This window comes from Paramisgurnus dabryanus, chromosome 21 (genome assembly GCF_030506205.2).
Source record: "Paramisgurnus dabryanus chromosome 21, PD_genome_1.1, whole genome shotgun sequence".
Taxonomy (NCBI): domain Eukaryota; kingdom Metazoa; phylum Chordata; class Actinopteri; order Cypriniformes; family Cobitidae; genus Paramisgurnus; species Paramisgurnus dabryanus.
The window spans coordinates 8,026,725-8,047,339 of NC_133357.1; the positions used below are offsets into that span (position 1 = coordinate 8,026,725).

General features: G+C 37.2%; 1 protein-coding gene across 9 annotated transcripts in view; it reads left to right on the forward strand.

Moving 5' to 3' along the window:
• Positions 1 to 19,750, forward strand: part of vdra (vitamin D receptor a) — a 70,459-nt gene extending 50,709 nt beyond the window's left edge. For 2 of the 9 annotated variants that reach the window (XM_065269026.1, XM_065269025.1), the window contains 7 exons: positions 4,849 to 4,979; positions 7,951 to 8,135; positions 9,703 to 9,802; positions 10,008 to 10,188; positions 10,450 to 10,601; positions 11,713 to 11,829; positions 11,929 to 19,750. In XM_065269026.1, coding sequence (XP_065125098.1) covers positions 4,849 to 4,979; positions 7,951 to 8,135; positions 9,703 to 9,802; positions 10,008 to 10,188; positions 10,450 to 10,601; positions 11,713 to 11,829; positions 11,929 to 12,182 — 1,120 coding nt within the window. In that variant the 3' untranslated portion in view covers positions 12,183 to 19,750. The remainder of the gene's footprint in view (positions 1 to 4,848; positions 4,980 to 7,950; positions 8,136 to 9,702; positions 9,803 to 10,007; positions 10,189 to 10,449; positions 10,602 to 11,712; positions 11,830 to 11,928) is intronic. The other 7 variants (XR_010532642.1, XR_010532645.1, XR_010532644.1 and 4 more) reach the window with 7 other exon arrangements.
• Positions 19,751 to 20,615: the final 865 nt, after the last annotated feature.

Here is a 20,615-nt window from a genome sequence, read left to right on the forward strand (position 1 = left end):
TACATGGACTATTCCAAACACCCCTATCATTTCGTCAGAAATGGACTGATCCAAAGTTCGCGCTGCGGTTTTCAGGTAACAGAGCGGGAGAGAGAGAAAAGTATAGCGGAGTTGGCTGCTTGTTATACATAGTTTATAGAGTAAAACAGGTGGATTAAGTGCCTTTTTTGGGATATAATATCGTTGTTTTGACCAGCAACCTGAGCCTTCAGCAATCCAACCAGTAGTTAGCAAAGAGATTTTACAAATAATATCACTGACTGGAATACTACATTCAGGAAAGTAACAATCAAAACGGCTTATATATCATCAAATTTCTTAACTGGTAACATTATTTGATTTCAGAATAATTAATATTTAGTTGTTTTAGCTTATGAAATGGCTGTAGACAGCGCTGTTTATCTATGCATTTACTCGCGCATTAACTGTATTAAACTGTGACCGCTTGCGGAGGTAATAAATAATTAATTAATATCCACAGACATTTATTTAGATATTTTAGCAAAATAATGTTTATCTGGTAAATGTTAATAGGGTAAATCTTGTTAAAAGTGGTAGATGTGCTTTAGCCTCCGGTAAGTGATCAGCAATATGAACGTGATTTTACGATGCTAATGATAAGCATAAATAACAGAAAAACGAATTTAATTTAGCGTTTTTAATTCCACAAAGCATTAATTCATGGCTGTTTTATTCATGCAAAGCTACGTCGTTATTGGGACCGGATTTTATGGATCAGCCAGCGTGACTCTGTGAGTTCGTCTCTATTCTTGGACAAGCTGCATACATTGCTTTTAATATATCAACTTATTTAACATAACATACATTAATGCACAAATTAGCTGTGCTATAAATGCCTCATATGCAAAGTAAGTATACTCAAAGTCCTTTTAATAAAGTCGCGTCACTCCGCCGTCATATTTGCTGTGCACGCTGCTGCTGCTGTGAGCTCCTCACCTCAGATGCGTCCAGCGCGCAATTTTCTTGTTTATCGGTCAATCCGATATTACAAAACAGATATCCGATCATCGGAAAATGCTCAAATATCGGGGAAAATATCGGAAAACAGATATATCGGTCGATCTCTACATTAAAGTCTACTAAAATGAGAAAATCTTGCAATGTTTTCTTTAAAAAACTTAATTTCTTCTTGACTAAACAAATTAAGACATAAACAACTTGGATGACATGGGGGTGAGTAAATTATCTGGATTTTATTTTTATGTAAGTGGAAATATCCTTTAAGTAATGAGATCGTGTGGGTGTTGAATCAAGTTTTTCGATTAATTGTGCAGCCCTTTTGACATTGTAAGAATATAATGGGTTATAAGTGCAGTCAGCTGTAGAGGAATAATTGGGGTTAAATTGAGTTATATTTACACTATATCACCGATGCTCTAAATTACTGCAGAAATTAGTATTGAATCCTCTCTCAGGACCAAAAGTGCATTTATTTTTTTAGATCCATAAAACATAAAGAATATTTAGATTAGCTTAAAGAAATCTTGGTTGTCATGGAAACCAGGTTTAAAGACGAGATTATTTTCACCTATCAAATAAGAGTTGACCTGTTGCATTTAGAGAAGTGAAACCTCTCCGCTGTTCTTCTGTAGCTCATTAGAAACATTGTTTTATAACTGCTGATAAATATTTGCCAGATTCTTATGTAACGTACTAGATTCATTGCTTTTATAGTTTCCCATCTGATCTGAGAACAGCTTTATAATTTAATTCACATTGAGTGAGATCTTGAGAGGTTATGGTGCAACATCAATGACGTAGCTAAAATAAAATGTCTCGTTAATGAAGAACATGAGGAGGTTCACACGGCTGGAGGAGAGCGCTGGTGTTTCTGTAGAGCCATCAGAACTAGTTCTGGTACTAGTTATAGTTATATTTTCATGTCTTGTCACCATAGCAACCTGAAGCTCTTCATGTGATGAGGAGTTTTAGGGGGACAGACTCCTGTAAGAAGCAGTGAGATGAAGAAAATAGTTTTTCCATATTACAAATTGAGTCAGACGAATGTGTCTCTGGGGTAATGAGGAGAAACTACAGATGTGTGACAGATGTCACAGACAGATGATCTTTAAACAACACGTGTTTGATGTGTGGAAACTTCAGGGGTTCAGACACAAACACAGGCATCTGATGTTCCAACAGCAACTTTAATTAAACAGATATTTTTATTGAGCAATTCATTTATGTCAAGTACTCAAACAGTACAAATACAATTATACTAATAATCTGAAACTAGTTAAAGGTCCACTGTGTAGGTTTTAGTGACATCTCATCCAGGGCTCGCAAAATTGCTAGCCGGCATCTGTGGGCCATTGTGCCTTACAGTCGGGCTACCAAAATGCATCTGGAATTATAGGAAGGAAAAAATATATTTAAATGGTTTGTGTTCCATCACAGATTTGGTTGGGTAATTATGATGTATGTAATTCAGGCATTCATGTTTGAACCCGCACTCGCATTCACTTTGACTATCCATTCGCGATTGCACAAAGCCGCGAACTTTACAGGAAGCAAGCAGAACTGATTTTTCATTGACAATCTGGATCTGTTGCGCAAAATTTCCTCCAACGTTGTCTTGTTGGTCATTCTTTTACTCATGTAAAAAATGAAATCTCCCACAGCAAGCTTTAAAGTGATATAGATTGCATGTGCAGTGAAGAGAATTGTGAAAAGGCTACAGTATGTGACTCTTAAAGCGACAGTGGCCCCTGTATTTTTGTCCAATCTGTTAGGGGGTGTGCATACCAAAACTTTTACGCCCGCAGCCAGCACGTTTTCAATTGTTTCCAATGGAAGCTCATCGTTTTTTTAAAAAGCCAGCAGCTGGCGGTTTTCTTCCGCGCTGAAAACCGGTGCTCAGCTTTTTTCTGCGCTCAGAGCTAAGCGCCGAGAGTTGAAAAATATTCAACTTTGGGTGAAAAGCTCTGCTCGTCAATGTCAGTTCTCACACGGCCTTCCAATCACAGTGGATGAGGGGCGGGGCATTACCACAGCTACCAACCGGCTCACAGCTGAAGTATCAGAGCTACCAAAGTGCTCAGCTGAAGAAACTAATTCTTGGCTACCTACTGAAGAGTGCCTGCCTGAAGGGCTATCTGGAATTTAGAAATTTTGCGAGCCCTGTCACCTGTCCCTTTCGAAACGCATAGAGAAGCTACAGTAGCTGCCACTGGACATAGATGCCATCGTCTGAGACGACGTAGTGAGAAAACGCACCAGTTGTACTTTGTAGATAAAACTCATTACTCGTCTCACTCATAACAAAGCAGTTTTATCCGAGCCCTGATTACCTTTTTATTCCAAACTATGACAGCATCTTAAGCACGCAACCCTTGACAGAGCTGACAAATATTGCGTTATTTCATCATCGTTTTGCGCGTGTAGGTCCAGAAAGCTCTTTTCAACCATGATAAGTCATTTTTTCTCTTATAACGCGTTGTGTTTCTGGTTTTATGTGTTATAGTACTGATCAATCTACAGGTGATTTAGTGCTCTAACACATCTTCTATGAGTATTTTTTTTTTATAAAAGTAAATGGGGTTTAAATGTTATTATTTAATACAGGAAATATAAAAAAATAAAAAATGAATTTTCTGAACAATGAAAAGTTGTCTTCTGATCAAAGTCCGTATTTAGTGTGATCTCTGTTGTCACTAAACACATCTTGAACTTTTGAGGCGACTGAAGTCATTCAATTAGGATTTAAATTCATTTACATTTACAAACCGGGGACATTTTATACTATTATTAAAATCTCATTTGTTGTTATCTATGAATAAAAAAATGGGGACAAAAAAGTTTTTTGAAAGTTTTCTTCTTTTTATTGTTGTGGGTTCACTGCAAAAAATAACTTACTTCTTACTTAACAGTATTTTTGTCTTGTTTTCAGTACAAATATCTAAACATTCTAAAATCAAAAGCATTTTTTGATAAGCAAAATCCCCTAAGAAAAATCTAGCTTTAAGACAAAAAAAATAAATTGAAGTGAATTTGTGCTTAAAACACGCAAAAAAACTTTTTCTTGAATTAAGTGCTGGCAGATTTTTTTTTGCTTGTTTAAGCACAAATTTGATATTTTGGTCTAAAAGCTAGACTTATTTTCTTAGGTCATTTTGCTCATCAAGAAAATGCATCTTGATTTAAGATTTTTTTTAATATTTGTACTTAAAACAAGAGAAAAATACTAATAAGGAAGTCATTTTTTGAGTGTTTCTAATTCAATTAATTGAACAATTTCTGTAGCCTAAATCTAATTTTTTCCTTTTTTTATACAATGCACAGCCAACCTCATAAAAAATGACTTCTAAGGTAATATTTCAGGTGATTTTATAGCAGTATAATCGTGAAGAACAGAAGGAATAATGCAAAATGTAAACATATTTAGCCTATACAAAACAAATGCTCAGTACCATACTGTGATCAGTTCACTTCACTGGTTTATTACTTTAATTTAACATGAGTAGTTAGTACCTTAACCCGCGATAACTTTAACTCTTTTCGTATCTTATGATAACTTGATTGATGATATTGACGCTTTCTCATGTGTCTCGTAGTAAATTCTTCATCGCTAAATCAGTGGCGTGCACAAGTAATCAGTAGCTCGCTGCCCCCTCTGCTGGTGAAAATAATCATTACATGATTGCTCCGGTCTGGTACTACAAACGCTACATGTTGACATGCTTTTGTCTTCCTCACTGTTCAAAATTGCTTTGAATGAAAGCGTCTGCTCAATGTAAATTAGTTTTTGTTAAATTATAAATAAAACAGTAACGAAGGTGGTAAAACTCAAAGTGTGCATTAATTCCTCTGTGTGTGTTTGTTGTTCAGGCGCAGTATGAAGCGTAAGGCGAGCTTCACCTGTCCGTTTAATGGAAACTGTACGATCACCAAAGACAACCGGCGCCACTGTCAGGCCTGTCGTCTGAAGCGCTGTGTGGATATCGGCATGATGAAGGAATGTAAGTTACTGACGCCAAGACTGACCTGTCAATCATTACCATCATCATCATCACATAATGTGACAACAACAACTCCATACAAACATTATTGCGTCACTTCATTGCTCATCTGTGTTCTTTGATTTAAAAATGACACTTTTTTGTGTATTGATGTATTGAGTTGTCAGGCTGACAACTGCATTTAACAACTGTTTGATTAAATCTATCACTCGTCGAACAACTAGATTTCACTAGAGCTTTATAATGTCAAAATCACAAGACTGATCTTTTAAAATGGTGAGAGAAGCAACATTATTATTCATGTCTGTAGCACAGATGTGTTGGACAAGTCTCATGCCGATGTTTAATAATGACAGCTAAGTATTTTTCAGATCAATGACCATAACAATAATAATACTGATGCGTGACATTAATTAAAATCTCTACATATACATTCTTAAAACACACACACTTATATAAACACACAAATCAATGGAGTGAAGTTGCTGTTTCTCAGAGAGAGAGAGAGAGAGAGAGAAAGAGCGAGAGAGGAAGAGAGAGAGAGCCAACAATGACGCTTTCTCTCCATGTAGTTGCACAATGATACGACCTAGATTTTCTTTTAGGTGTGTGTGTGTGTGTGTGTGTGTGCGTGCGTGCGTGCGTGCGTGCGTGCGTGCGTGCGTGCGTGCGTGCGTGTGTGGCAGATCAGTTAAAGAGCTTTATTGTGTGTCGGATGCGGCAGCTGAGGACGGCAGGTCAAAGTTCAGTTGTAACTTTGCATGAGCCAATCACATGTTGAGGTTTTAGAGCTTTGTGATGTCATCAAGACATTTAAAACCATTGATGAAGTAGAATGAAATATTTATGATTTCTTGATATCTTTCACGCCGTCTCTGATTGATACATGAGATAACAGGATTGAAATAGTTAGATTGGGTCTCATTTATAATCCAATCCAGTTTAGCGTAAATACTACTCATCATTTTACTACAATTGACAACAAAGCCCGAAATAATTATTCAACATTTTTCGTACCAAACCTCCTTAAGATAAAATTCACCTGAAAAGCAAAAGGCATAATATTATTACTAATAAAATTATTAGTAATAATAAAGACTTGTATGCAGAGAAAAGTAAATGTATCTTTTGTTAAAGGTCTTTTAGATACTGTTCAGGAAAACAAGAGAAGATAAATGTGTTAAAGCTGATTTAATGCACACATACAGATGACATACAGTTAGATTGGCACAGGATGGGCACGGCTGCTCTGCCCACACTGCTGAAACATTCATCATAACACAATAAATGTGAACAGATTTCAGTGGTGTGTATTTACTCTATCACCTGCTGGTCACTTGAATTAGTGCCACAAGAGTCTGGTGACGTCTGCTCTGTGTTACTATCAATCATTATCTGCGGTGTATTTACTTATTGAATCTCTTTAAATATTAAAGCTCCCATGAAATAACATTTTTTCTTTTTTCATTTTAGTATAAATATGTTAGGTTTAATAATACATATACACTGATATGGTCCAAAACACTGACAAAAGTCTTATACATAAGATATAAGCATTCAAAACCTATAGTTTGGCAGATGAGCTTAAAAAAAGTCTAAAAGTCGCTCTTTAGATGCTGAAGTGTCCCACCTCTTTCCCCCCAGCGTTCTTTAAAAAGTTGCCAGCGCCAGCATTTTTGATTTTCACAAAAGCTAAAGGGACAGTTCACCCAAAAATGGTTTTGTCAGAGGTAAATAAAGGTAATAAAAACATCATCAAAGTAGTCCATGTGACATCAGTGGGTCAGTTAGAATGTGTTGACGCATCAAAAATATTTTTTTGTCCAAAAATAACAAAAATTACAACGTTTAATTGTGAAGCACATGGCGAGACTAAAGTCACGTGACTGCAGTGACGGGGCTGACGTGTTATCTGGTCGACCCCAGCTGTTTTTGTTTTTTGTGCGCCCAGTCTTCATTTACAATCTGAGAGAGACGCACGCTGTAAAACTTTGCAAACATGTCTGAGAATAACACATCATCCACGTCACTGCAGTCACGAGATTTTAGTCTCGCGTATGTGCTTCACAACAGACGCGGAAGAGAAGACAATGATGAATAAAGTCATAATTATTGCTATTTTTGGACCAAAATGTATTTTTGATGCTTCAATACATTCTAACTGACCCACTGATGTCACATAGACTACTTTGCTGATGTTTTTAAAACCTTTCTGGACATGGACTGTATACTCTACGTAGATTTTCAATGAAGGGTCAACAAGCTCTCAGACTAAATATAAAACATCTTAAACTGTGTTCTGAAGATGAACGGAGGTCTTACGAGTTTTGGAATGACATGATGATGAGTCATTAATGACATTATTTTCATTTTTGGGTGAACTATCCCTTTAATGCTTTCCAGAAAATGTTCTTCTTTAAATATATAAACATACAATATATCAAATGAAAGAACAGACCGTCTGTTTTTTAAACAAAAAACATTTCATCCTACCTTTATAAGTTCCCTTGTTGGGTTTTTGTGAAGGACTTTTAATAGAGATCAGATTTAGAGTGATCTTCAAAACATACAAGGAGTTGAACATGTTTGCCCTAAGTAAATACTTCCAGGTGTTATACATTGTGTAAGAGCGCCATCTGGGGGATAATAGTGGAAATACGGATTGCCGTAAAAACTCTTCATTGACAGGGAAGCGTTATCTCTTAATTGATGAGTTAACTCATCAATGGCGGGGAAAGAGTTAAAAAAGAGGAAGGGTCTTCTCGATAGTTCCGTTGTTCAAGATTATAATCACTCCCAATCCTTTTTTCTCAAAGTAATCTTGTTTAAGAGAGATCCACACTTGCCATCTTCTACAACTGTTAATAATTAGATATAACCTTAAGATGAAACACTTAAACCATCTAAGTCAGCAAAAAATGCATGATTTATATCACTGAATCATCATTAAATATCTTTGTTTGTCTGTCAGTCATCCTAACAGATGAGGAAGTTCAGAGGAAGAAGGATCTCATCCTGAAGAGAAAGGAGGAGGAGGCGCAACGGGAGGCTCGGAAGCCTCGTCTGAATGAGGAGCAGATGCAGATCATAAACTCTCTGGTGGAGGCGCATCACAAGACTTACGACGACTCGTACTCTGATTTTGTGCGCTTTAGGGTGAGCGATGCTAAAAAACTGATAGCGTGATCTGTATTATTATTGCTGTGTGTTACCCTCGTATTTATTAATCATTAAGAAAATTTAAAAAGTAAGAGAGTAAACTCTGCTACTGTCCTGTGGGAACTGTCCTCTACTGTTGTATGTAAAATCTAGTTGGTTTTCTTGAGGCTTTCAAAGCCAGGGTTAAGATTTGTTTAATGAGTGTTCATATCTGGCTGATTTGGTAAACATCCTGTGGTGTTAATCCAGAATGTCTTTTAAAGGGCACCTATTATGCAAAATCCACTTTTACAAGGTGTTTGGACATACATGTGTGTTGGCAGTGTGTGAACACAACCACCTACATTGGAAGTTTTTCCTCATTAAAGGATTAGTCGATTTAAAAAACAAATTCAGATAATTTACTCCCCACCATGTCATACAAAATGTTGATGTCTTTCTTTGTTCAGTAAGAAGAAATTATGTTTTTTGAGGAAAACATTCCAGGATTTTTCTCATTTTAATGGACTTTAATGGACCCCAACACTTAACAGTTTTTATACAGTTTAAAATTAAAGTTTCAAAGGATTCGAAATGATCCCAAACGAGGCATAAGGGTGTTATCTGGCCAAACGATTGTCATTTTTGGCAAAAAAAGCACTTTTAATCCACAACTTCTCACCTTCCTCCCTTCGTGTGATGTGCCAGCGCGACCTCACGTTATACGTCATCACGTCAAGAGGTCACAGATGATTTATGTGAAACTTCGCCCCAGTGTTTACAAGTGTGGAGAAACAGGACCGTTCTGACGTTGTTGTTTATTCTTTAGAATGTTCCACGTCATTACGCTATTACGTGAGGTCGTGCTGGCTTGTCACACAGCCGGAGGAAGAAGAGATGTTGTGGTTTAAAAGTGCATATTATTATTTTTCTTGCCAAAAATGACAATCGTTTCTCTAGATAAGACCCTTATGCCTCATTTGGGATTGTTTAGAGTCCTTTGAAACTGCAATATTAAACTGCATTACAACTGTTAAGTGTTGGGGTCCATTAAAGTCCATTAAAATGAGAAAAATCCTGGAATTTTTTACTCAAAAAACATAATTATCTGGATTTTTTTAAGAAAATGGACTAATCCTTTGAATCAAAGCTAGATTTCATTAGAAATGCTGTTTTGATTCTTTTAGCAATGTGATTTCACACTGACAAAGCTCCGCCCACGGCCACTGACTGACTGGTTAACTTTACTCAAAAGCTTTTCTGCAGCGCTAATGCAGCTAAATATGCCATTTTCTCAGACTGTATTCACATAAATCAGATCTATTTTTAACCAAAAGCACTCACTGTCTGTTGGTAAGGGAGGGAGGAGCTGTAGCTCATTTGCATTACAGACACAGCATGCTTTTGCGTGCTATAACACATGATATGTGGGGTATTTTGAGCTAAAACTTCACAGACACATTCTAAGCACACCTGAGACTTATATTACATCTTGTAAAAATAGGCATAATAGGGGTCCTTTAATAAGAAGAGCTGTTTGTTTGTGATGTCAGAGATGTTTAATGGTCTGTATGTTTGTGTTTAGCCTCCGGTTAGAGAAGGTCCCGTCACCCGCAGTGCCAGTCGTGCTGCATCTCTTCACTCGCTGTCAGATGCTTCATCAGATTCATTCAACCATTCACCAGGTAACGCACATGTACATCAACACATACACTACATGAACATGCACACAAATTCTGGTCATGCTCTACATGTTTGTAAGCAAACCTCATTGAGCTGAGGCATGAAGATGCAAATTTACAAACAATTTACATTTCTTTTTTTGTATTTTATTGGTGGTTGTGTGTTGTTTTATGAAGGTTTTACTGGTCTCTCTCTCTCTCTCTGCAGAGTCTGTTGACACGAAGCTAAATTTTAGCAGTCTTTTAATGATGTATCAGGAGAACGGTGGAAGTCCAGACTCTGGTGAGGACGACCCCGCTCGTCTGTCCATGTTGCCTCACCTGGCTGATCTGGTGAGCTACAGCATTCAGAAAGTCATTGGATTCGCCAAGATGATCCCTGGATTCAGGTGACGCTCCACATCTCCTCATTTCCTCTCTTGAAAAATCACTTGCACATCATTAGATCGTTCCAGTATTAAATCCATGACCTTTGCGCTGCTAGCACACAACGCTCTACCAATTAAGCTACAGGAGCACATCATGAGCCAATAACATGTATTCAGTAATGACTTTTCTAGGAGCTTAAAAATGGGATGTTTGTCGTCTAGGAAACGGCGAGATGGTTTAGTACGTCGTGTTCCTCAAGCTTGTTTGTTTGTGTGTCTCAGGGACCTTACGGCAGAAGATCAGATCGCTCTTTTGAAGTCCAGTGCTATTGAGATCATCATGTTGAGATCCAATCAGTCCTTCAGTCTGGAGGATATGAGCTGGAGCTGTGGAGGACCGGACTTTAAATACTGCATCAATGATGTCACCAAAGGTAACATACAGGAGTCTGTTGGAGAAGATGACTAACTGTGCGTTCACACCAGACGCGAATAAAGCAAATAAATTGCGCAATTGTGTAGTTGGACGCTTGAATATTTTGAGTTAACTCACGTAATTCATGCGCGAAATTCATGTCATTCGCGCATGAAATTGTCCTTCATTCACGCACGAAATTGCTCATCATTCGCGTGTGAAATTGCGCGTCATACACCCATGAAATTGCACTAAATAAGACAATTTGCCAGCTTTAGCTAGCTGGTAGTCTCTATATCTTTTTATCAATCTATCTATATATCTATTTACAAAAAGTTACCAAACTTACCAAAAGTATGAAGATTCAGTGACATACAGTGCCGATGATTTTGTCCTCCATTGTTGTTTTATATGGGTGGGCAAAAAAAATTTTTCCAATTAATCGTGGGTTTTTTTAGGTGGTCGATTAAAAATCGATTCTCAAAGGCCACAAATCGATATTTTTTTTATGAAATAACTTAATCCTGTTTGATGAAGAAATGTGACTGTTCTGATTTTTTCAGCATATATTTTTCATCTTTCATCAAAATTGTATTGTATTTAATATAATTGTATGCGTTTGAAAATTAGAGATGGGTTCTGTTTTAATGTACCCAAGTGTACCTAAAATAAAAGAGTTTAATATACAGGTTTGTGGCTCCTTATGTCTTATTTTATTAAATACCCACTTGTAAACTGCTGTTCACTGTTCTTTTTTATAAATATTGTATTTGTATTAAATCTATATTCATTGAGCTGAATTGAGAATCGAGTATAAAAACCGACCCGAGAATCGGAATCGAAAATCGAACCCAGAATCAAAACCGGATCGACTTGGCAGCCAGCAATTCGAAATCGAATCAATCTGGAACTTCTAAACCGATACCCAGCCCTAATAAAAATCGTTCCGAGAACTGTAATCGAAATTCAAACAAAAAATCGGAATCGGATCGATTCAATAGCTTGTGAATTTCCCAGATAAAATGCAACTGCAGGACGTTTATTCAATTCAATTTTATTTATATAGCGTTAATTGTTAAAGTTTATGATTAAACAACTGAAAGAGATCATAAAAATGTGTGTTTGTGTAGCGGGTCACACTGTGGAGCTGTTGGAGCCGCTGGTGAAGTTTCAAGTGGGTCTGAAGAAACTCAATCTTCATGAAGAAGAACATGTGCTCCTCATGGCCATCTGCCTCCTCTCACCAGGTCTGTAGGTTTCACATTATTGATTGCTGTTACTCAGACAGGGTGAAGCTTTAATGATCTAAAAGTAAGTACTGATGAATATTTGACTTTGTCCTGTAGATCGTCCGGGCGTTCAGGACCACGCACGCATTGAAAGTCTGCAGGATCGTCTGTGCGACGTTCTGCAGGCTTACATCCGGATCAATCACTCCGGCGGCCGTCTCCTGTACGCAAAGATGATCCAGAAACTGGCGGACCTGCGCAGTCTGAACGAGGAGCACTCGAAGCAGTACCGCTCGCTCTCCTTTCAGCCTGAACACAGCATGCAGCTCACACCTCTGGTGCTGGAGGTGTTCGGGAGCGAGGTGTCCTAGCATGCGGGAGCCCCCCGGAAAGCTCGGGAAACGACCGCGCACACGCTTGGCACGATAGAGAAGTTTAGTGGAGTGTCGTGATTCATGCTGCGGGGGGCTGTAGGTTGTGTGTGTGTGTGTGTGTGTGTGTGTGTGTACAGTGAGGGTGATGCACAGTTCTGGAATTTGTTTTGGAATTCCTGTCTAAGCTAAAGGGAATTTTGAAAGGAATGTATTAATAATGTATGAATATAACAATACATATAAAAACTAATATTTATATTTAAAAGAGAGTCAGTTTGTATTAAATAGGCAGGCGATAGTGTATGTATGCGTGTGCGTGTGCGAGTGTGCATGCATGCATTAGTGATCGACCAATATCTGCTTTTTATGACAATGATGATAATGACATCAGCAGGAAAGCCAGTGGTTGATAAAATGATGATTTTATTCATTAAACAATTTATTAGCATACAGGATGTGCACAGAAATTCTCAAATGATCCGAGTACTTATTTTTACTAAAAACATTTGAAACACTTACACTACCAGTCAAAAATGTTGGACGTTGTTTCAACAAATTAATTATTTTAAAAGCTTCTGAAATGCTTAAAAAATTGTTTGGTAAGCAAATAAAATGCTAAACACTTTACAATAAGGTTGTATTAGTTAACATTTGTAAATGCATTAGCTAACATGAACAAACAATAAACAGTATAGTTTTTCAGCATGTATTAATTATTGTTAATGTTAGTTAATGTCAATGCAGTTATTCATGTTAACAGTTGCAACCATTGACTTTATAAATGCATTAGAAAATGCCGAAATTAACATGCTAATTATTTTTTAACTAATGCATTAACTAATTGTTAACAAATGCAATCTTATTGTAAACTGTTACCAATAAATCTATAAATATATTTAGAAAAGTAGAAGGTGTTTAAATGAAGTAAAGCACCTGAGATCTTCTTCAATACTATTTAAAATCATCTCAAGATTTTTAAAGCTCGGCGCTGTCGCGTGAGCAGGCCACCTGAGTTTACCTCAATATTTTGCATAAATTTTAATCTATCACGACAAACTATATACCATTGGAAATGTCTTAAGAATGTATTTTTTATATTTGAAAACCTTTTAGCAGTAATAATAATGCAATGACAGTCATTTATTAATTTGTGACAAGAGTATGCAGCAAACGTTGACACCTAGTGGCAGTTGTTGGTAAAACCACTAAAAGTGTAACACAAACCTTATTTTTTGTGATAATTTATATATAAAATATTACATTATTGCATTTTTTTATTACAATAAATGTAAACTTCTATAACAAAGTTTTTATTTAATATTTTCACATTTTAATATTTTCAATAACTTTAAAGTGTCTTTTTTAAAACAGACCAAGATTAGGCTTCTAGATGAAAAAAATGCCAGAGTTATATTACTTTAAAGATGTACATCACCTAAAGGGCTGCGCTAGTTAATGGATTTATAAGATGACCTAAAGACATTTATCTAAAATATATTTTATTTCATTTCACTTCATATTTCTTTGATTTTATTTCTTTGATTTTATAATGGGATAATAATCAAAATAACTGTGTCCAAACTTTTCGCTGGTAGTGTATGTTGATCTAAAATATGCATTATTATCATCATTATTATTTAAACAGATAAAATACCACTACAGTTTATCCATCAAATGTTTATTGGTCAATAGATTTATTGCTCCATCACTTGAATGCATGCTTGTATTTCATAAGTAAACTTGTATTTGAGAGACACACACACACAGAAACACATTTATACGAGAAGAGGACCGGCTGATCTATTGATGTGATCTTTATATAGCCTAGATCAGATCCCAGATGACCACAAGAGAGCAAAACACAAACCCTCAGATTTAATATTCATAACAAAGCCACACGGCCGCTTCAGTCCCAGATAATCTCTTTAAATATCTTATTTCACATCTCCGTGTGTTTATGAATCCACTATGTGATGTTATAATGTGCTTTGTGGAGCTGTTAGCATACAAATAACGCCTATAAATCGTCAATAACCCCTCAAAGTATACCGTAGATCTCTATTTGAAACACTTTTTTGTTTTGTCTGTTGTGACGGCCACATGAATCGAGCCTCAAGCAGCACAAACTCCATCGTATGTATGCGACATTTCATGAGACAATGTACGTAAAGATGATCTGGATGTAAATGTCATCGATCGAATGGTTTTGGTAACCGTTGTGTTACCTACTCATTCCAGCCGGATCACCGCTGCTCTCTTGTGGTCATAAGCTGTAAATACCACTCGTATCATTTCTGTAAATATGTCTAATAAACCGAATAGGCTAACACTAAGTCAGTTAATCAGTTTCAAACGAGCTTGGGAGATATATGCAAATTTTTGTGTCTTTTCATAAGCTTTTACGACTGTATCTATCTTTAACGCTTTTGGGTGCGGATTTATTTTAACGATTCTCGTCGCTTTAGTTTTGTACGGATTTCGAGACATCAAACTGGACTTTTTTTGTTGTTGTTTTTTCTGCAAAGACATCTCAACTCAACCAGGTTGCTGCTGAGCTGCTTTTTCTGCGATCTTCTCGAACCTCAGACGGACACAAAAAATTAACCGCTGCTTTCAAACGCTGCTTCAAACCAGCCGACCACACACATGTACAGTTTCAGGTGACGGTCCGCACACAGGACCCGTCGAAGCTTTAACATTACTGCAGGTGAAGCCGAATGTGGGCTGCTAACAGATACGGCGCTCCGCTGTGCTTGTGAACGTAGGATCATTCAGGAAAGTTGACTCGATCGGATGTTTTGAATGTCTGGAGAACGTCTGGATGTTGGATATTTACAATGGACTTATTGTTAATCTACTGGACTGTCTCATGCACGATGGATTGGTTCACAAATATCATGTATATACCAGTTACGATAAGCTTGTGTACAATAGTTTTAAAGCTAAGGAACATTGCCCTACTGTCAGAAGATAATCAGGTTCATATCGCTCAATGTCTGTCATTTTAAGTCAAATGAAAATCCCCTTCACCCCCAGATGACCACCTCTGCCCCTGTAGCCAGCGTAAAACAGTGGACACACGAGCTCAGTCGCTCACAACCGATCAACAAGGGAATACGATGCACGATGGATTCACCTCACTGTGGGTTCAACAGATACACAAGCGTTTCTTATCTTGGCTTTTTGAGGCATCCGAAGGAAACGTTTGGAAATCCGGCGGTCCTTCTTTGGTATTTTATTTAAGGGGAAAGTCGTTTTCAACGTACAGGACTTCTCCAGGTTGTCTATGCACTTTGGATGGGTTGATTTGAGTCGCAGTGAAAGCCGATGGTCTGTTTTTGGTCGATTTCGTAGGTGAATCGTTCAGATGATGGAGTTTCTTCTCCTCTGTGCCATTTCTGTGTTGGATGTTAACAGACCAAAGCTTCAGCTGTAGTGTATTGAGGTGTGTTGAGTGTTTGGTCCTGGTACTACATGGCTAGACTGAAGAAATCCCGCTGACTCAATACACCATAAATAGAATTGCATTGGGAAATTTTAAGATGAGCACGATCCAGCATGATCTCACGAAAATTTGTACGTATCGGGTTGCCTAATTCGTATGAATTCGTACAAAGTGAATCACACAAAAACAGAATTATCCTAAAATAACATAAAATAATAATAAAAATGTGGTCGTACGACTTAGCCATCTTGTAAAATACGTACGAATTATCATTAAATATCATTGAGATTTCACCTTTACATGAATGCATTTGGCAGACACTTTTATGTAAAGTGACTTAGTGTGTTTTTACACCCATAGATTGATTTGCTTAGTTACAATTTCGGGGGTTAAATCGTTACAATGTTGCAATTCTTCTTGGTTCAAAGTTTTCGACTATATGCGGCGCTGCAAAGACCAATGTCTTTTGTGGTAATTTGATGTCATCTGCCTGCGGGTTCTTGCATGATGTCAAACACGCCTAATATTTTCATTTATATAAACTAGTTACGTGCGGGTAAACTCGTCTTTAATTGCTCAGATCCACTGTTTATTTTGCACATGATTTAAAGTTTTGTCAGGACAAAATTATTAGGGGGCGTGCACACCAAAGCTTTTATGCCCACGGCCAGCGCATGTTTTCAATTGTTTCCAATGGAAGTGCTGCGTTTTTCAAACGTTTTTTTCCGTGCTGAAAGCCGGCGCTCGCGGTTTTTCCGCACTCAGCGCTGAGCATCGAAAGTTGAAAGAGATTCAACTTTGGGTGAAAAGCTCCGCTCGTTAATGTCAGTTTTCACAGGGCCATCCAATCACAGTGGAGGAGGGGCGGGACAAATATCAAAACAACCATCCGGCTCACAGCTCAAGTATCACAGCTACCAAAATGCCAGCTGAAGAAAGCTGGGGCTCAGCTGAAAAACAGCTGGCATTTGGCGTCCTCAAGTCAGTTTCAGCCGCGTAAAAAAGCTTTGGTGTGTCCCACCCCTTACTGTGCCTATTGCGAAGAAGAGCAGTTAGTCGACATTTTAATATAAAAAGGCGCTTTGCTATTTTAGTGCTCACAAGAACTTGTCACCAAATAACTTTCAGATCTCTTCATGGCTAATAAAGCCCCTAACAAATAATAACTCAAGCGAGTTATTCAGAAACGAGTCGGTATAAGAGTCAGCATGCTGCGCACTAATAGCGATATAATAATTTAACAGGTGTACATTTGTGATGCAGTCTGGTTTATTGGTCCGTTGCTTTCTCACCAAAAGCAAACTGCTACAGTTTATATGCAGTCTTGTCAATTTTTTTGGTGTGGACCCACGCATGATTGCTGTGTTCACATATGGGTGATTCTCATGAAATCCAGATTTAGAAGATGTCCAGCATCAGAATTTTTAAAAAGCCTTTGAAGCCAATTTTTTTTGCACATATAAGATTAAGGTCTGAACTTCCTATAACCATTATTTTTAGAGGATTTAAAAATATTTCCTATAGAATTATTAAAATTTTTAAGATTATCATTATCAAAAATTATCATTACCGCAACATGATATTACATTAATATATGCATTTACAAACTCATGTTTCGGTAATGAGAACTAAAAAGTTGTCTAGGTACGATGACAAACAAAATTATAAATATTTCCATGTCAAAGAACCCAAATCCAGTCATGGACACGTTGCGGTAATGACAATGTTCCCCTTAAATGTGGGAAAAAAACACAAAATTGGTTTGTAAGATGTTATTTGAAATCCAATAGTACATGAAGAGATGTTTGTAACTGTATGCTTCTTATTTTGATAGCATTTACTTTTTTATCAAAATGTTTCATGACACCTCATAGGTCTAATTTCGCGAGAATTACCCACAAACTGAACCAAATGAGAAAACGTAACCCGTTCTGAAACAAACGCTCGGGTGTGAAAACACAAAGTGCATTCAAGCTTTACAATTTTATCAGTTGCGTGTTCCCTTTACGCTGCTAACACAATAATTGAGCTACGGGAACACTGCAGGAAATTACAAAATACCTAACATGAAAAAGTCTTTGAGTCACCGGTGTATTTCTTCAGTCTAGCTGGGTTGTGGGTGAAGTGTTGAGTACACTCTTAAAAATAAAGGTCCTATAGGAATTTTTTGGCCAACAAAAACAGCTTTATTTTTAAGAGCGCATCTGTTGATTGTTTAAGGAAAACACAAACCACCAGGTGCCGTTGTTAACCAAAATGAACTACCTCTCTCTCTCTTTCTCTCTCTCTCGTTCGTTCACACATGTAATCATTACTCCATTTCATGTTTGTCTATTTTTTGTAAAGAAACACTAAATCCTTTGGTTATTTATTCCTCGCCGACTCAAATGCTGGACTGTTTACCTCAGACCCGTATAAGCCTTCAGTTAAAACAGTGCTGTACTGCTTGTCGCCAAAATCCTAATATATATCGCTCTCATGCCAACAATATTGATGCTTTTTGCGAGTTGGCCAGTGTAGTACACGCACGTCTCCGAGATGCATGTTAAAGAGCGCTGTGTTTTTGTACAATCTGTCGAATATCGTCCGCAGCGATGTCTCTACGCATGGAGATCTTGGGTGTGCCATCTGGGCCGCTAGTCATTCGTTCGTATGCAGAATGTCAAAGCGTTGACAGCTAAGCTAGCTAATCCCAAAGTATGTACACAATTATAAGCTGGCATTGTTAGGTACATTTAGAAGCACTGTCTGTTTTACATCACTATCATATATATATATGCTGTCATTTATTAATGGAGTACATATGTTTAATACATTAAAAAAAGACCATTACAGATGTTTGCTTTCTATAATTCTTACAGATTCTTGTCTTTAGTTTGTGCATCTTTCTGTCTCTTTCTCAGTGTTATGTAAAGATACTCGCTGATTTGTAACATCCCAAACCTTCAGCATTAAAGGATCTCACCGCTCTCCGGTCAGTCACTGTGTGCGATATTGACACACAAAATGTTTTATTTTATTTTAAAGCAATGGGGTTTTAATCATCATAGGGTCCCAATATTAAAGTTTAACAGTTTGTGATCTTTACACGTCCCTCAATCTCTAGATTCTACACGCATGATGATCTCATCCATGAAACCCTCATCTTGACCTCCTGTTTTGGACTGCTGACTGCTCGCACATACATAAAGATTCACCATGCACCAGCATTTACTTTACAGACAGCATTACTCTTACCCAGCATAGAAGTTGTTGTGTTTAGTTAACTGCTAAACTATTGAAACAGACCTCCGTGTGCCTCCACCCCAAAGCCTTAGTTTGGGATCAGCATTATTAAGGATAAAGACGTTCAGATTGCTCGTTCAGATTAGATCAGAGAAAAAGATCAAACAAACAAAGATAAGATCTGAACGAGCTCTGAACGGTTTCTCCGTGATCCAAACGCACTCGTCTCAAACAGATCATGGGAAGTTTTTCAATCTGGTGCCTTCATTTCTCTGTTTACCAGCCCTGATGAACTAAATATGCAGTTTTGTTTTACCGAGGTGACATTAAATGTGTTGAAGAAATGCAGTATTGAGCAGTTTGTTAAACGGTGACCTCAGTTATCAAAAATGAATTATGTTTGTTACTCAGTCTGTGAAGACGTTTTAGGGACGTTGATGGTTCTCGTCTGTTTGAGACGGTTTGCAAGTTTGCTCACATTCAGGTTACTCAGGAACCATTTGACGCTCCACACCAGGAGATCTGAAACCTTTACCAGAACTTGTAGTATAGGTTTTGTGTTCAAATTAAATCCTTATCGTTCGGCTCTTTATATGAGTTTAAACAAACAGATCTCTCAAGTGATGGATTTCAGTTTGAAACCCCAGAAACATGTCATGATACGAACCCATTTCACGCCCTCACCTATGAAAATCAAAGCGCTGATGTAAAGTTTCATTGCTCTGTACAGTTGTTCACGCAGGGCAGGAGGTCCTGCAGTTTTGTCCTTTTTTTCATTTGTGTTGATGTCTCTTCTCTTCTTGAATGTCCATTACACATTTATTTTCTGCTTTCTGTGTAGTAAATGAGATGTTTTAAAAAACACCAATAAACAGCTGTACATACTGACGCATAACCTGTGACTCTCATTCAGAAAGATGATGGGATTAAATATGAAACATTTGTTAATAACTTCAAGACTTAAACTCTGATAGATCATTTGTTACCCTGGACCACAAGGGTTAATTTCTAAAAAAAAATACATTGAATGCCATGGGTCAAAATTAATGCTTTTTAAGCCAAAAATAATCAGGATATTAAGGAAAGATCATGTTACATATATATTGTACATTTCATATCATAAATATATTAAACTTTATTTTTGTGAATGGATGCAGTTGCTAAGGCCTTTATTTGGATAACTTTAAAGGTGATTTTCACAATATTTTGATTTTTTTGCACCCTGATTCCAGATTTTCAAATAGTTGTATCTCGGACAAACCATACATCAATGGTAAACTGATTTATTCAGGTTTCAGATGATATACAGCTGTGGAAATTAAGAAATAATTTCAATTGAACCTTATAGTTTTTTTCAGAATGACTATTTATAGGTATTTGTTTAAAGGGACACTTTGCACAATGATATTACACAGTCCCCCAAAATAGTCTCCAGCTATTGAAAGCTACCAAGAGGACTATTTTTGGGACATATCATTGCACCTCCTGCACCCATGGTAAGTCCTTGATCATTACATCATAATGAGAGTATAGTTCCTAGCCATATCGGAATTGGAAACTTTTAATTAATTTTTTAAATTGGAACTTTTAATTTTCGGTCGGTCTTAATAGACCCTTTCACAGCTCACGTGATCAAATAGCCTGCGCGCGCATTTGGGCAACGGAAGTGTTGTTATTCCCCATTGGTTCTAACGTGGTAGCAACTCAGAAAGTTTATTAAAACGGTTTCCCAGCATCAAATTGTCTGGTTGTTGCGTTTG